At 36.9% G+C, this 18,140-nt stretch overlaps 1 protein-coding gene across 3 annotated transcripts in view; it reads right to left on the bottom strand.

The window, feature by feature from the left end:
* Positions 1-3,900: 3,900 nt before the first annotated feature.
* Positions 3,901-18,140, bottom strand: part of ASAH2 (N-acylsphingosine amidohydrolase 2) — a 95,597-nt gene continuing 81,357 nt past the window's right edge. For all 3 annotated transcript variants that reach the window (XM_036026945.1, XM_028512975.2, XM_036026946.1), the window contains exons 18-21: positions 16,370-16,516; positions 10,785-10,844; positions 8,002-8,090; positions 3,901-6,026 (exon numbers count right to left, since the gene is read on the bottom strand). In XM_036026945.1, coding sequence (XP_035882838.1) covers positions 5,837-6,026; positions 8,002-8,090; positions 10,785-10,844; positions 16,370-16,516 — 486 coding nt within the window. In that variant the 3' untranslated portion in view covers positions 3,901-5,836. The remainder of the gene's footprint in view (positions 6,027-8,001; positions 8,091-10,784; positions 10,845-16,369; positions 16,517-18,140) is intronic.

Below are 18,140 nucleotides of genomic sequence, written 5' to 3' on the forward strand. Positions count from 1 at the left end.
GTTGGCATCAACTATACTAAGTTATTGAAATTCCACTTAAGGATATATGGGGTCTGTCCTTAAAGTATCCAGCCACGCACTATGAAAATTACAGACATTTATTGAAAAAGATACAAAATACAAAAAAAAACATTGTACATAGGACAATGAAATCTCAGTCCCCTTCTAAGTAGGCACCTTGAGACCTCATACAGTTTTCTCAGTTGCCATCAGCTACCCTATCATATTTTCCTGAATCTCATTAATAGTCTGAAAGTTCTTCCCTTTCAAAGGTGATTTTAGTTTTGGGAAAAGCCCAAAGTCACAGGGTGCCAAATCTGCCCTATGGAGGCACTGAGTCACCTGGGTGCTTTGATATTTTGCCAAAAAACTCTGCACGAGACAGGATACATGAGTGTGTGCATTGTTGTGATGAGGCTGCCAATCACCAGGTTCCCATAGCTGTGGCCTTCTGAATCATCTGAATAGTTTCCAAAGAGAAATGTTCAAGCTTAATGCAAAATTCAATGCAGATTCATTGCTCTACTCAGTCATTTTGAATGCTATGGTCACACAGTACACATGCTCACTCAATGGCATCTACTGCCCCCACTGACTACTACAGTGAAGTCATCACTGTTCACTCCAATCCACTCTCCTTGGCTGCCAGGTTACATCGAGGTAGCACAAACAGTTCTTTTTATATTAACAATGGTAGGACTTTTTCCAGACATACCTCATTTTTCTTTGCATTTTCATATGGGTTTTTTGGCCATTTAGGGGGTGGGGTGGGTCTCTGTTGGACTTTATGCCAAGCTTACAATTGCTCTTGGATTTTAAGTTACTGTGTTCATTTAACTTTGCCTGGTCTTATGTAAAAGGTGAATCTGTTGTATTGGATAGGAAAGTTATAATAAAACAGAGAATACAATCAACCCAATCTTTTCTAACACCTGAAGGGTGGTAGATCTGTTTTCCTCTGGTTGATGTTGAGCCAATAACCCAGGCTTCTATTTTGCTCATTATCCTAAGACACAGACAGAAAAAAATGAACAGAAGCTGAGTATCTGATAATTTGAAATTATACTTGCCAAGGTACTTTAAGTTTATGTGGGTGGGTCCATTTTTTAGTATTTATACATACTTATAACATACAAATGCCTGCCCTGTATTTATAGACTCCATCTAAAGGGATAGAATGGTCCTTATTGGCTGCATTTGCCAAATTAGTAAGCATAAAAAAAGAGAGAAATCAAGATTGGAAATATAAGATGGACAGAAGCAAAAGAAGTCTTTTCATAAAGCAAATTCCAAGAGACAGGGTTACCACCCATGAACACAGAACTGGCTGACACCCAGTTTGGTTCACTAGAAACCAAAACCAGTATCCTTGTTTATAAAAGTTGTGTTTCATTAGTATAGTAACAGGGAAATATATTCAAGCCCTCTATGTTATAAATGAATCTCAAGAGAGAAAATGTTAATACAAATGTAAAACCAAATTGCTATTTAGAAAGGCAAAGTTCAGTGCGACATCTCGGACCACTTTTCCCTCATACTCTCTATAGCCTTGATAAACTATTTGGTATCCATCTACCTAGAATAGTCTACTTGTCCTGCACACATGCATGTATATATACACACACACACTTACCTTTCTCCTAGCTGTCATATCCTTTAGACCCTAGTTTAAATGTTATTTCTTCCAGGAAATTTACCACACTATCACCATGATCATGTGAGGTGTTAGACCATCTCTAACACCCTAAATTACTGTCACAGTATGGGTCACCCCATACAGAATTGCCTGTTTACCTGTCTGCTTCTTCTATTAACTGCTAAGCTCCTTGATGGCAGCAATTTGCTATGCCTTCATCATTATTCTATCTTTGGGCCTTAGCATAATGCCTGCCACTCAGTATATTATCAGTATAGAGGTGCTCAATGTAAATTTCCTGAATGAATGCATACATTTTGCAATACAGAAAGTAAGTACTGTCATCATTAGGGTACTAAGATGTGGTCTTTTCTAAACTACATTTCCTAGAATAAAACTAGCTCCAATCATTTCAAAGAGCCATTAAGTTGGATAGTGATATGATGGTTTGCCTTTTGCGGTCACCATTAAGGCTGGTCACAAACAGACTGCTCTATCCTTTACCCATAAGATGTGAAAACTGATTTGTATCGCATCCAGGTGGAAGGTTTAAGAGCTGGTGCATGATTCCCCATGTTCACATCCCCCAATCCTGGAAGCATATATCCCTGTTCCTTAAATCAAAAAAGTAGGCTTTGAATGAGAGCCTCCATCAGCCTGAGTTCCTGCTGACAAGATGTAGAATAGCTGACCTTGATGACCATATAATGGGATTGAGAAGTAAATTTCTAAAGGTGCAGCACAACAAACATATTTGGGCTGACACACTCAGAGAACAGCTACTTCCACCATCTCTTCTTTCTTGTTGTGAGAATTCACCTCCCTGTCTAGAGGCTAAAAATACCATCATAACACAGTTCTGGATAAGAAAATATAAGGGAAATTCTACTTGTGATTCTACAGATATTTTCTTCCTTCCAATAAATTGGTTCTAAGAATTCTTCTCTTCCTTTTTGCTGCTTCATGCAATTGTATGAAGACACATGGTAGCCCCAGGCATCTTTCAACTGAGGGGATAAAACTAAGAGTTAAAGTTAATATATTAAGAGAAAAGGCCACAGACTCAAAGATATAAAGCAGGATGACAGCCAAAGGTGGGGAGGCTTGGGGTGAAAGGATCGAGCAAAAAAGAAAAAGGATTTATGGACATGGACAACCATGTGGTGATTGCAGGGGGGAGTGGTATATAAGGGGGTTAAATGGTAATGGAAAAAAATGTGATAAAAATTTTTAAGTCATAAAAATAAAAATAAAATTATAGCTCAATAACCTATTTTTTAAAAAGTAGAAGTTCAGCCAGAATAAAAAAAAGGAATGGTTATACTTACATATCTTTAGTTGATTAAAAAAAATAAGCCACTGACGACATTGAGTGGCTACCCCAAACCTGAAGTTGTCATCTATGCTGCAGGATATTGTAAATGATTTTAGTGTTTGGGTCCCTGTTGATCAGGAATAGTTTCTTAGTTATAGCTGAATGAATTCTAACCAATCCTGTGGTAAATATGCAAGTTTCCCTCTCTGGTTTTCCATACAACACAAATTCTCAAAAGCCACTATAAAAGGTCAGATCAGGATACCTGGGAACCAAAAACACTATTTGGAAGAACTAGAGACATGAAAAAAATCATGTAACGTTGAAATCTTCTGGCTAAAGATTACCCATATACAAATATTAGAAAAGGACGTGCACTTACTTATACTGGAGAAGAATTAAGAGAGTAAATGGGAAAGCCCTGGCTGGTGTAGCTCAGTGGATTGAGCATGGGCTGTGAACCAAAGCATCGCAGGTTTGATTCCCAGTCAGGGCAAATGCCTGGGTTGCAGGCCATGGCCCCCAGCAACCGCACATTGATGTTGCTCCCTGTCTCTCTTTCTCCCTCCCCTCCCTCTCTAAAAATAAATGAATAAAATCTTAAAAAAAAAAGAGAGCAAATGGGAAAAAGATATTCACAAGTACATTCATTCTTAGCCTCTTTGTTTAGAATTGGTTTATAAAACAAGTTTACAATTAACTGCCTGCCCAGGAAACTCTCAGTTGCCCTAGTTGTAAAAAGTGTCAACCATATGTATTTTGCCAGCAGTAACTCTTTGGAGGGCAGGAAGGAACTAATGAAGTGGTTCCCTGATGTCTGGGTGGGTTACTTACACCGGTCATTTCTATTGCTTTCCAACCTAATTTACAGGAGATCCATCACCATTTGTTCCACCTCTTAAAAAGAAAAAAAAAGTGTTAATTTTCTTCATCACCTTCCATTAGAAAATACTTTCCCAAGGGTAATTATTTTATTAAACATTCTGTTCAATATTGACAATTTATATAGTACTCATTGAAAAATATAGAGGGATCATACAGTACTTTTCAAAGAAGTCACAGCATCCTTAAAACTAGAGTGAATGGAGTACAACAAGTAAAACACAGACACTTTGACACCAGAATCAAAATCTCCAAAAGAATTCTTCCTCCTATCTAACCCCTCCCTCAGTTTCCACATTCTCCATCAGGTTCAGGGGATTTTTCCACATGGTTTGGCTCCAAAGAGCCACAGACACAGATTGAATCTGTGTTTTGACATTGACAGATCAGATCAGCCTCTTTATGGTGTCCTTTCATGCTCCAGCAAATCACTGTGGTACCTGTAATGCAGAGTGCTGACTCATCAAAAAGTGTTCTAGGTTCATATCATTGCGTGTTCAAATCTTACATACATGGATGTTAATATTATCATTACAATACCATTACTATTTCAAACTTTAAAGTTTGCTTTTGAAATAAAGGTTGATTCTTCCCTAAATTGCTGAATGTTTTACACACATTCAAAAGCACGACTTGGTTTTTGGAAGTTTATTTTACAGGCTGCGAGCTCCTAGTTAACTTGGATAACTTTAAATGCAATTAATACTGCCAGGCAATCAATATCATATTGTCATATCTCATTCTTTGGGACATTAGGTTGAGTATGTCTTAATGCCCCAAAATAACTTCAAAATAGCTTTTTCCAAATTGTCTGGAGTCTCTTCCTCCAAGATTAGAGTACCCAACACAGAAGATATATGAGAAGTGACTTGAAGATCACTGATTTTTAAATGCCTACCCAGAATTTGTGTATTGAATTGATTATTTTCTCCTTCAAAAAAACCAGTCACCTTTGACACTTACACATACATCCCAAATATGATCTCACTAACTGAGCTCACTATCACTGTACCATACATTTGTACAATGCTGAGTATGAGCATAAGCCTTAATATTTTATTACTGAATGGGTCCATGAGTGAGTGCGTGAGCGATTAAAGAACAAATAAAGTGAATTTAGAGCCTCCCCTTTGAGGACTCCCTTCCAAGTCAATATCACTTTTTTAAGATCTACACTAATAGCAACGATTTGTGGTAAATTTGATTAGTGAAAGTAGTCAAATTCACTGAGAAGAAGTCTTGGGACTAAGAGACACAATTTAGTGGGATAAGGGCACTTGGGGAAACACAAGACATGATCAAAATATCACATCTCACTTTCCGTCAGTGGGCTCGAAGGCAATTCCAGAAATGATCTGAGCATCAACAACAAACCTGGATTGGGCATATGAGCCACAGAGTGACTGCTTTGAGTGGCTATGCTCAATATAGAAAAACTGGCATGCTAATTTTCATGCTACTTTCTCTAACTGGGCTTATATATTTATCGTCATTGTTCATATGATATTTTTTAATGTGGCTGGGGGAAATGTCCAATAGCTTCATGCTAATCTTAAATTTATAAAATTTCATTTTCCCAACTGTAAAATGAAGGCCCAAACTAAATGATCTCTTTAAACTTTTCCAGTGCTAACATTCAATAATTCTATAAATAAATAGTCTAAAGTTTGTTCACACATCTTCAACCACTCTTACTAACATTTCCGAGGTTTTATGTTGGGGGAACTATTGCTTTAAACAGTCACAAGTTCCCAAGGGAAATCATGCTGTAGACCATGAGGTACAAAACTACTAGAGCAAGGTAAATGGAACACACACCCATCACACACATGCACACACCCACACACACATGCACACACCCACAACACACCTGTGTCCCATTAGCAGTAAACTTCAAACTGGGGAAACTATACAGTCATCATACTGGCTTACACTCATATGAAATCAGATATGTAATTTATACAGAGCAAATGCTATCCTTTAAATGCTGTGACAACTTTTCACTAAGTAGTTGCAACTTCAAAAGCAGAGGAAGTGCTTTCAAATGAAAGTATGACAGCGGGCTTGAGAAACTCCTGCTTCCGAATGTGTCCAAAGTATCTTATTCTGTAGATTCCAGGCTGGGCAGTGTCTGGAATATGCCATTGTATCGTTGCATTGCTATGACCCAGTAATCCCTTGTGCCAATAGAAACTGTTGGTAGGAAACAAAAAAAACAAACCAGATTTTACTCTTACAAAATGTGTGGTTAGAAAAAATATGATTACTCATTACATGAACATTCAAGGAGTACCTACCATAAGCAAGGCACTAGTCTAGATATTCAGAGTATAGCAATGAACAAACCAGACATAAATACTTAGTTTCTAGATTCTAGAACCTAGAAGAAGACTTTCAAGGAATAGCCATTTGTAGAAATACCTTTGTTTGATCCACCTTTCTAACTACCTAAACTCAGTCCATCCCAGGAAATCTTACCTGATGATATTCATAACACAGATGTCTCTTGCTTTAGAACTCCTATACCATCCTTTTAGCTCTTGTCATCTTGTGCTTCAACTGACACTTCTTTTCACATCTAGATTCATTTGTTAAAATATATATTTCATGAGCATATGTGCTAGCCTCTATTCTGAGGATACACTAATGAGCAAGATAAATATGGTCTTAAGTTTCGTGGAGCAAGACAGACATGGTCCACAGTTTCTGTGTTTCTCGGTGATAGAAGAAAGGCAATAAGCAAATAAACCACAAATGATTTTTAAAATGATATGTGACATGAAGAAAGTAGGGGCAGAAGTATTTCTAAGGAGATATCATTTAAACTGAACCCACAGATGTTTAGAGGAAGAACATTCTAAGCAGGGGAGACAGAGAGTGCAAAGTATCTGAAGTGGGAGTAAACTTGGTACAGCCAAGGAACAGGATGCAGGTCAGTGGAATTGGGGAATGGTAAACTGTGGGAGTATGGCTGAGATGATAGAAACAGATGGAGTCGGACACATTGGTCCTTATAGACCATGACACAGTGTTCAGATACTCTTCAGGATACAGGGAAATAGTGTGGGCCAACAGACTAATAGCCTCAGTTAAGTAGAGAGTAAATCCCCTGAGGTATGGATGTACTTGACATTCTGTGTTTCTCGGCAATGAGTCCTGTGCTCTCAACAAACAGTGATGGCAATGCTGCTGCTGAGCAAGGCAGAGAGGTATATGTAATCTCAGTGTTGACTGCTGTTCTGATTTGGGCTTTTGAAAATAAGTCACCCCTCTTTACTCTCTGTATAACCTTATGCTAACAATAAATATGTATTTATTACTTGTTTCTAAATCACCTAGACCCAGGAGTCTTTAAGATCAGAGGAGAAAGCATGCCCATACTTATGTATGTCTATCAAACGGGCCACAACTCAGTCAAATCTCTATTTTCGGTCAACCACGTGAGCCAAACCAACACACAAATAATCACTTTGTTTAAGGTTATCTGAATTAGAAACCAATTGCCTGATTTTTTCCCACTTCCATGCCAGTGTCCTGTGGCAAAATTTGTAAACTAAGGAACAGAAACATTTTCTTATTTTAGACACACTTTTAAATCTTCACAATATCTACTCAGCTCAGGCACTATATGTGGTTACAAAAGCTACGGCAGTAGGGCCCTGGGAAGAAACTCCATGAGCATATTTCCTTCTTGAGTCAGTAAGACTGCAACACTCAGGCTCTTGTGTTTTCATCATTTGAGTGAAGAATCATTGACCACATCCAAACACATGACACATGTTGGGTATAGACTCGTTATTTTTTCAGAAGGAATGTCAGGCTCTACAGAGATATCTCATTGCCTTCACCCAGCACCCATTTCAACCAATTTGCAAGAAGGCTAGACAGCTTTTAGGAGTAATGTCTTTGACCACGGGAAAAAATTAACAGATGTTTATAAGAATGGAAGCCATAACCTCCTTAGCACCTAATCTTACAAAAGCATACATCACAGTTTTATAGAAAAATAGAATTGAAGTCTAATAAATCAACCAAATATGGCCAGACAGCTGGGAACTTGACATCGTTAATATCATGTACTGAGCCAGTCTTCCCATTTGTCTTCCCTACATCACTAACAAGCTGTTTTCAAGGCTCAAAAGACAAAATATTCAATAGACATGCTCACCGAGTCTCCCAGGAGGCATCATTATGTACCACCTGCCATCCCATTGAAGAATTCTCATATTTCTCCACAGTGAGGAAAGTCTGATGGGTCTGAAATGCAATTAATACACCTGATCAGACACTTAATGGTCACAGAAGCAATGTGTCTGTCAAGACACCCCTTGCTGACTTCGTGTTAACCTTCCAGTACCTCGAGTAAAAATGTGTCAACATTTCATCCAAACTCTTAGGTGTTCCTCTTAATATTCTATGCAATATTTTCATGATGTTAGTCTATTCAGTGTATTAAAATCCATGACTTTTTTAAGAAAATTGAATAATGCATAATTTCAGAGCTGATAGCAAATTTTGGAAATTAGGGCAGAGAAGAGACAAAATAAACTTTGATGTTTAAAAAAGGCATAAGTCAAACCTTTTCACAGCATGTATATTGATCTATGTTCCAAGAGTTTCTGTAGTCACCTCACAGTTTAGGAGAGAAAATGGGAAAGCCTCCTCATCTTTCTATCTCCAGGTATATGCATTATTAGTAAATATACCTCCCCCAGTGAAAAAATTGAAAAGAATGTATAAATCCTCTTTGTCCTGGGGTGCTAAAAGAAATTCCTATATTTCATCATGCATTTCTAGAAAGCTCATCATAAGCAAGTTTTATTTTCCCATTGGAAAATTGCTATAATAAATTGTTTTAGACCAAGAATTTGGCTTCAAATAAAGCACATATTTGAATAATATAACAAATCAAAAGATATACAGCTATCAATCTCCTTTTTTTCCAAAAAAATCTTTATATTGTGGCCCTTAAGGGCATGGCTTATGTCTAATTCACACCTTTGTTCTTCGCAGCACATTATACCTGCCATTTACAGGTATTCAAATAAACTTTTATGAATGGATCACTTAATTGCATCTGTGACAAAAGATTGTTTCAAATATTTTTCTAGTTATTCAACTGATGTATTATATTCAATAAGGAAATTTTCATAACCACAGTGACTTGTAAAGAGAACTACTTCTGGCCATTTAGGGCAGAGGAATATTGGGGAGTGTTGGATGGGGTAGAAAACAGAGTGGGCCTTTGTTCCTGAGTCTGGAGTACAGACCAGAGACCAAGTCTAGGCCACTGCACCTCTGAATCATACGACTATCCTTCCCCCGCCTCCCAGCCTTAATCACCTCCAGATACGCAATTAGTTAATGCAAGTTACTTAACCTTTCCAGGCCTAAATAAAATTGGGATGATAAAATGTAACTCATTGGATGGTAGAAAACATTATATTCAACTCATGTGGTGATGTATATAAAGTACTTTAGAGTAATACCTGCGAATAGTGATCATTCGATAGTGGTGAGGATATGATAATTGTTATTAATAAAGGGTATGAGAAATTGTTTTGTGCCCAGTCCCAGAAGCTTCTTAGAGATTAATTTTACTCTCACTATAGCATTTTAAGAATTTTTTTCTTTTGCTTCTTTGTGGCAATAATGATGATAGTATTAATATTTCTTCACCCTAAGGAAATCAAATAGCAGCTAAACCTACAGTTTTACTACAACACTTGGCTATCCTCAGAAAAGTAATGTGATGAGCATGTAAATATTCTGGCACGGCTTGAACACCTAGAGAAGTTATTTCAAACAGGTGTTAATTATCCAAGCATCAGAACATTTTTCCCCAATGCCCTTTTGACAATGTCATATTGCTGCAATTGTTATCAACAGCAATAATAATATTTTAATGAACACAAATGGAAAGGTTCCTTTAGAAAAGAGCTATTTTGGGGTGTGACAATGGACCCAAGAAAGTATGGCTTATCAACAGAGTGAACATATCCTCAGCCACGGTAAAAACAAATCTGACCTTGAAATCACTTTCATATACCCTTCTTCCTCTATATTTCTTTATTCTTTGAATTTTTATGACTAGAATATGTCTGTTTACTGCTTGTGTACTTATAAGAACATTCTAAGAGAGCTGCAGAGGAGTAAAATCACTTCATTTTATTCATAGATATTATATATACAAAGATATATACATAGAATATCTATCTGTATATATACTTTATCATACATATGTAATTAAACAAAAATATAAAATGATACATAACAAACTATTAACAGTGATTACCTCTAAAAAGGTTTATGAATAGAGGGGCCTTTCACATTCTATCTTAAGCACTCCTATATTATCTGTTCTTATATTACACCTGTCATTTTTCAAAATTAATAAATAACTAGTATGGCCAGTAGCAAAGAACAGGGAAACTCAGAGTGCAAGACAAAGTAAAGCGCATGGGTCCGGGCTCCCAGCCTGGAGCACACCCCACGCAGGATTCCATGGTCACTCCACCAGAGTAGAGGCAGGGCTGGGCAGTGGAGCATGAGGAGAGGAACCAAAGAGGAAGTAAGGAGGAAGCAAAGGAACACTTCATTCTTCACCCTTGGATTATTTTTCTAAATTTAGTGGAATTTCTAAATTGGAATACATAAATGGGATTTTACTCAAATTTACATCTCAACAGACAAGGCAGTTCCCCATACATTGTGTTATATGTGGTCCTAAGTAAAGACAGTTAAAGGTTTCCTGTGTGCTTTTTACCAGGCTCAATTCCACATTAACTGTTCCCACTGAAAATTTTCTCACACCTACAAAATTTGATGAAAAAAGATGTAAAGCATGTTGGGACATTTTGTCTTCCTGTTGTTAATCTCTAAAGCAATATTCAAATGAATGAAAGGCTAAAAGGTGCATTTAAATTTGTAAAAAGAATCATTGATTCTTACCCGGTTTTCTGCTGAATTCTTTGGGTTAGCGCCTACAAATGTAACTTCAGCAACATCTCCCTGAAAACAAAAATTTATTTTATGAGTTCTAATAAAAGTGTTTTTGCTGTGCATAGCTTTGGGCCATTATTTATGAAATATTCTAGGATTTGGGGTACCTGTATATATTTTATTCTATTTAATCAAGTGATTATCTTCTGTGAATATTAGATATAATACCCTCCCAACAATGGATACAGGTATCTTTGGCCAGCAAATTGCTTCAAAATTTTTGCCAATGAATTTTCCCCTGGTGGACTCAGGTATCAATGAAGATGCAGAGCTACAGTTTATATTTATGACAGCACATTAAAGTGTCTTCTTCAGCCTTTGACATTTTCTTGTACCTCCCTCCCACACACATGTAGGAGGTGGACTAAATTAAATAAGAGCAGTCGAAACTTTCCATGGATGACTTACACATATAAGATACAAGATGGAGTGACAGGGTGTGCATTTACCTTACCTTATACATCCATAAAGGTATTTTTAACATAGCAAACAAATAAATGTGTTCCCATTGCTTACCATGGTACACAAGACTCTTTACAGATAAGTTTCCACCCACTCTTCCACCTTAACACATTGTTTGCGGGTAGTTTTTATCGCACACTCTACTACCAGTCAACAGAAAACGTATAAATATGTTTCCCGCATGCAATGTGTTAAGCTCTCTCCCATCTGTACACCCCAGAGCTGGTGAGTACTCCTACTCACCCTCTAAGACCTAGCTCACATTAAAAACACTTTTTAAATAAAAACTTTCCACAGATTCAGAATCAGTGTTGACCCTCTGAACAGAGACAATGTGCTGCTCAACCATGGACTTTGCTGTTGACTCTGGATTACTGTCATAAATTCATTTTATCTCCTTTGACTCATTCTCAACAGTGATATTACCAAATTAGCCAATTTTACCAACAGTTAGCAAAATGTGCCAACAACAATCAATTAGAATCTCCTGAAAAAATCCATGTATCATTTATAAGAGCAATTGGCTCTTCAGCCAGTATTATGGTTTATTTAAAAACTAAACATTATTTCTGGTACCTGGTTAGCCAGATTATCCTAATCCTAAAAGTATTCTTCTCCTGGATATTTTTTTACATTCACAATTCCCTGTTTACTCATTCACCTTAACTATGAAAAACAACCCCACTACAAATCCAAAATGCCAATTCAAAAGGAAGGGAGATAATGAGGGAAATAAGGGAAAGGGTCTTCAAGAAACATGTATAAAGAACCCATGGACAAAGCCAAAGGGGGGAAGGATGGAGGGTGGGAGGTGGGGGTGGGTGGGGCGGGGGAAGTGGTGGTGGGAAAATGGAGACAACTGTACTTGAACAACAGTAAAAAAAAGGAAGGGGTATAGGCATTTCTGCCATGACCGAATGGAGGTCAGTATGTCCTCTCCCCCAAAAAGCAACCACATATGTGGACAGAACCATCAAAACTAACCATCTTGGCACTTCTGATATCAACCAAAAACTGAAAAATACTTATTCCTTAAAACTACTAAACTTAAGGGAAAAAGAGCACAAGTCTTTGGTATTCTTAACAGGGTTGCCCCCATCCTCCTGGCACTATAATTCAACCAGAGTGGGGAAGGCCATGAAATCAGCAGCTTTCCTCTGCAGCCGAAAGGCACTCACTTGATTTGGAACAAACGCTGAGGGTTAATGGCCAAACTGGTGGACTAGTCAGGGATTTAAGAGTGTCTGGGGGAAGTAAAATAACCAGTGTTCTTGATAAGCTCTCCTCCTATCCTGGATTGATCGGAGGCTATTAGCATTCACACAAAAGACCAGACTGGGCCCAAAACCACCCACACATCCCTGTCCAACGGAGCCTTTGTGGAGATAACAGAGGAAACATAAGAGAGCCCAGTGGAAATTAAAAGCTGTGGAAAACTGGAAAATAGTCTGAAGTTTAAATATACACACCAGCTGACGTAAATCTATCAACAGAGATTGAAATTCTTATTCCCAGAGGTGTCTAAGCACAAACTCAAACCAACATCTGGCTGAACATTAAGTGATATAATCACAGGGTCAACTCCATGAGAGCCAGACTTAAAAATACAACAAAGAATAAAAAAAAAAGAACTGAGCAGATAATAGCAGTCACACATTGCAAGAGAGACAGACTTTACTAACTTAGTCAAGTTTTAAATGAGCAAGCAAAAAAAATAAATAATTCTGTAATTGAGAGGTAAAGCTAGAGTTGCCACAATGTATCAAAAAATGTCCAGTATTCAACAAAATGTTATGATATGTACACACAAGAAATTAGCAGCCACACTAAGCGAAAAAAAGCAGAAACTAAAACTGCCTCTCTGTGACCCACATCTTGTGTTAGCAGTCAAAGTCTTTAAAACAGCTGTTATAAAGTGTTCTAAGAACTAATATAAATCATGTTTAGAGAATTAAAGGAAAGTGGGATGATAATGACTTAACAAATAAAGAACCTCAATGAAGAGAAGTAATTAAAAAAAGCAATTGGAAATTTTGGAGTTGAAAATCACAACAATGAAATGAAAAATCACTACATGGGCTTAATATCAAATGTGAGATGACAGAGGAAAGGGCAGTTGAACTAGAATGCATCAATATAAAGTGTCCTATCTGAAGAATAGAGAGAAGATAAGATTAGAGAAAAATTAGCAGAGCCTCAGAAACATATGGAACAACATCAACAAAACCAAAATTCATGAAATAGAAGCCCTAGAAATACAGAAAAGAGATAAAAGGACAAAAATTTTTGAAGACATAATGACCGAAAACTTCCCAAATTTGACAAACATTACCTTACAGATCCAAGGAACTGTACAAATCCCAAGTAGGATACACACAAAGTATTTCACATTTAGATACATTGTAGCAAACTTGTGGCAGAAGGAAAAAGTATCTTGAAAGCAGCAAAAGAAAAATGATTCATTACCTACAGGGAGGAATACTATAAGATTAACAACTGACCTCTCATTAGAGAGTGATGGACAGAAAACAATAGGATAACATATTCAAAGTGATAAAAGAAAAAATATTCTCAACCAAGAAAGCAATCTAACTATTCGTCAAAGATAAAGAAAAAAATAAAGACATTCCAGATAAACAAAAGTTGAAAGAATTTCTTGCTGGCAAACTGTCATAAAAAATAATACTAAAGGAAGTCCTCCAGGCTGAAAGGTAATGATGCTACATATTAATTCAAATTCTTTTTTTAAAAAGATTTTATTTCTTTTTAGAGAGAGGAGAAAGGAAGGAGAAAGAGAGGAAGAGAAACATCAATGTGTGATTGTTTCTCGTGTGCCCCCTTGTGGGGACCTGGCTGCAACACAGGCATATGCCTTCACTGGGAATCGAACAAGTGATCCTTTGGTTCACAGGCTGGCACTCAATCCACTGAGACACACCAGCCAGGGTAATTCAAATTCTTAAAAGAAATAAACAGCACTAGAACTGGTCAATATGTGGGTAAATCAGTATTGTATGGAGGTAATTTTCCATAGGCATAGATTGTATAAAACAAAAATTAAAATGCTGTATTATTTCATTTTCATATAAATATAATACTGTGGGAGGCCGCTCTACGTGGCATGGGCCCAGCTCCCACTGGGAGATGTATAGGACCCACGCCCACGGATAGGCTTTCCCATGGGGAATCAGGCCTGCAGTGTACCTAGGCCGCTATGAGTCTTGCTTTTTGCTAAAACTCCCTCACCCTGAATTGAGGACATTTACTGCAAAGCAACTTCCTAAAATCCATGCTAAACCTTCCAAGGATGAGTGTAACAGGTCCAACTACTTTTGCCTTTTCATTTGCAAATATTCCTCTTCTGTGATGTGATTACCAACATCCTCTCCTTTGTTTTCTGTATCAAGTAACCACCTAAAGGGAGCCTGTGCATAGTTAATCAGGACCTTCTTGTAATGTGCCCAGTAAGACAATAAAAGCTCATTGGAGCAAGGGCCAAGGCTTTTGCTCCCCTTGAGAGAAAAGCCATGCTGTCCCTTTTCCTCTACCAGATTTGGTAATCCATGTGAATGTCTTATTTTCATCCATAATTACATGGACCCCACAAGCCAGGGTCCACATCATAATACATGTGATAATATCACAAAGATGGGAAAGGGAAAAGAGATATATTGGACAAATCTTTTTATGTTTTTTGGAATTAAATTGTTATATTGAAGTAGGTTGTAATTAGTTAAGATGCATATTATAGATCTGAGAAAATAAGATACTATATATATATATCTGGCCTCTGCACCCAAATTCTTAGAAAAAAACAGATATCTAAACACAACAGAAAATCTGAATAGGCCTAAACCAGCTAAAGGAAATGAATTAGTAATTTAAAATTTTGTCATATAGGGAAGCCCAGGTTCATATGGCTTTGGTGATAAATCTCATCAGATATTTAAAGAAGAAATTATACCAATCTTCTGCACACGTGTGCAGAAAATCAGGAGGGAACACTTCCTCACTCATTCCTTGAGACCAGAGTGACCCCGACAAAGACAACATATGAAAAGAGTCAGCAAGTATCCCTCATGGGGACGAGCACAAAAGTTTTAGCAAAACATTACCAAACCAAATTCAACAACACATAAAAATGATTATATACCATTCCTAATGAATGCTTATTTAATATCTGAAAGTCAACTAATGCAATATACCATATTAATGGAACGCAAAACAAAAAACCTCATGATCATCTCAGTAGTTAGAGAAAAGCATCCAAAAAAAAAAAAATCCAATACCCACTTCTCGCAAAAACTCTCAACAAATCAGCAAGAGAAGGAAATAGAAAGAATCCTAAAGAACAAAAGTCACACTTAATGACTGAGCACTTTTCCTCCAAGGATTAGAAACAAGACAAGGATGGCCAGTGTTACAGCTTCTATTCAACATTGTTTTTGAAAATTCTAGCCAGTGCAATAAGAGGGGAAAAACTAAAGGTATCCAAAAAAAGGAATCCAAAAAGCAATCACTAGACCTGTTTTTATTCACAGATAACACCATATTATATGTAGAAATGTTTAAGGACTCCAACTCCCCCCCCCAAAAATCTATTAAAGCTAATACATAATTTAGCACACTTGAAGGACATTGTATGTAGGTCAGAGGATAGTTAATATAAAATAATAGTGGTATAAATCGTGATTCATTTCTATGTGCCTTTCCTGTCCTTGATTTAAAAGACAACTTTTCTGAGTTCTAATGAATGATTCCATGACCATCCATTTAAGAAGCAAAGGAATAATTTGGATTTTAGACATTCAGTTTTACATCATTACCACCTGGAAAATAATTACTTCCCCATTATCACATTTGCAGAGCCTCTGCAGAGATAAGAATGATTACCAAAATTATTGTTGCTAACAGCTGATGATCTGTGGCATCATCAGAGGCAGATGCTGCCGTTGACAACATCTCTCCCCTCCTGCCCCCATTCCCAAACCCCCCACCCCACCCCTGCCTGCCTGTTCATCCACAAACACAGGCTTCTCTGAAATATTCCAAGATCTCTTTGTGAATCTTACCACTCTGTACTTTGGATTCAATGGCTGCAGAACATCCCCAAAATTCTTGCCTATTGGTGCTTTGTCCGCAATATTAGGAATTAATGGAATTATCAGTTGTTTGAAAAATGGAGGCTCTGGACCTCTGCTCAGATTGGCTACTGTGTCCTAAAACAGAGAACATTCACTTAAGGAGGGCACATTGTAGAGGCAAAGACACTTTTCCAAGATCCCAATTCCCAGAAAAACCTTCATTAAAGGAATCCATCCATCCCTCCTTCTCTGCCTCCAAGACCTATCTACTTTGACAAAATGTGAGGGGAGGTTTGCTAAAATGTGAGCCTACATGCGCATAATTTAAACTTTTGTCACTAGAAGAAAGTTTTGCTCATAGCAACACTTTCACTCCCCCAAGCAGTGTAGTTCAGTGATGGGAGTGTAAGCATGGAAGCAAGCTACACAGCTTCAGATTCTAGGCCAACCAATTTCTACCTGTGTGACTCTGAAAAGCCTTTGATAACATGATAAGCCTTTGTAACATGACACCATAATCATTCTTCTAATTTTTAAAAAAGTGTTGAGCCTCTTTTATCTAGAATCAGTACCAAGGTTTTTCCCTAAATTCTCCTCTGTGCTGATTAAATAATATAATAAATATCTTTTTAATTTAAAGGTTAAGGTCTGTCTGTATCCTGACTGTTATAATTTGTGTTTTCCACAAAATTTGCCACCTTCCATAATGTCATCAAAATGCTAAATCTAATGCAAAAACCTCAAATTTAAATAGCCCTTTATAGGTATTTAATGTACTTTCATAATTACTTTATATAGTTAATCTTTACAATAGGATGTAACCAGTTATCATTTCCATTTTACAAATGAGAATATAGGCTCAGAGATACTCAGTAGTTTTTTTAAGATCATGTAGCTAGTCTTAGATACATAACCATGAAATTCTGTGAAATGAGTTTCCACAAAATGACTCATACTTTTATTCTTAAATATCACTATAAAACTTGAGAAATCTATTTCTGTGGGAAGAGCTATAGACCTATGCCTACAAAGAAAGTTTATACTTTTCCTGTATAATTTGAATATTCTACAAGTAGTTACAGCTTCTATGAGGAAAAATAAAATAGTTCTTTGAAAAAAGTGTCAAACCTAAAATTAAAAACATTATGATGAAACAATTAAACTATATCCTAATACCTTGTATTGAAACTTCGAACACACAATAAGCACCTAATTAGGTAGAGGCATATGACATTGCCAGTCTTCAACTGTTTGACCTATAGAAACAGTAACGTCCTTTGTTTCTGTTTAACATCTCCAAGCTCTTTCTTTGAAAGGCATTTATTATCTTTGCTATGTTGTAACTGTTTCACAGCCTTGTTGGGGCTTGCCTGGTATTACACAATGGTCTGTTTATGATTTTAACTCTTTATCCTGCTTGTTGACTAATAATCTGACAACAGAGTACAGCCTCATAAATAACTGTTTTCAAAGGAAAGATTTCCACAAGTGGAGTTCCTTTAGGTCAAGTTGCTTAAGTGTGAGTATCTTAGGTAGATATAATATGGATGTGCATTCACACGTACTGTTGAACTTCATCAAATCTAAGATTCTATTGAACTATATTGAACTATAACAACTATTATTATTTTTGAACCACCAAGAAAGTAAAATCATGCCACCAGTTATAATTGTAAGACTCCTCTGATTGGAAGATGCATTTCTATTTCAGAGATGTAATAACAGGAAAAATGGGCATTTCAGAATTGATGACCCACTC

The sequence above is a fragment of the Phyllostomus discolor genome, chromosome 5, assembly GCF_004126475.2.
Source record: "Phyllostomus discolor isolate MPI-MPIP mPhyDis1 chromosome 5, mPhyDis1.pri.v3, whole genome shotgun sequence".
NCBI classification, from domain to species: domain Eukaryota; kingdom Metazoa; phylum Chordata; class Mammalia; order Chiroptera; family Phyllostomidae; genus Phyllostomus; species Phyllostomus discolor.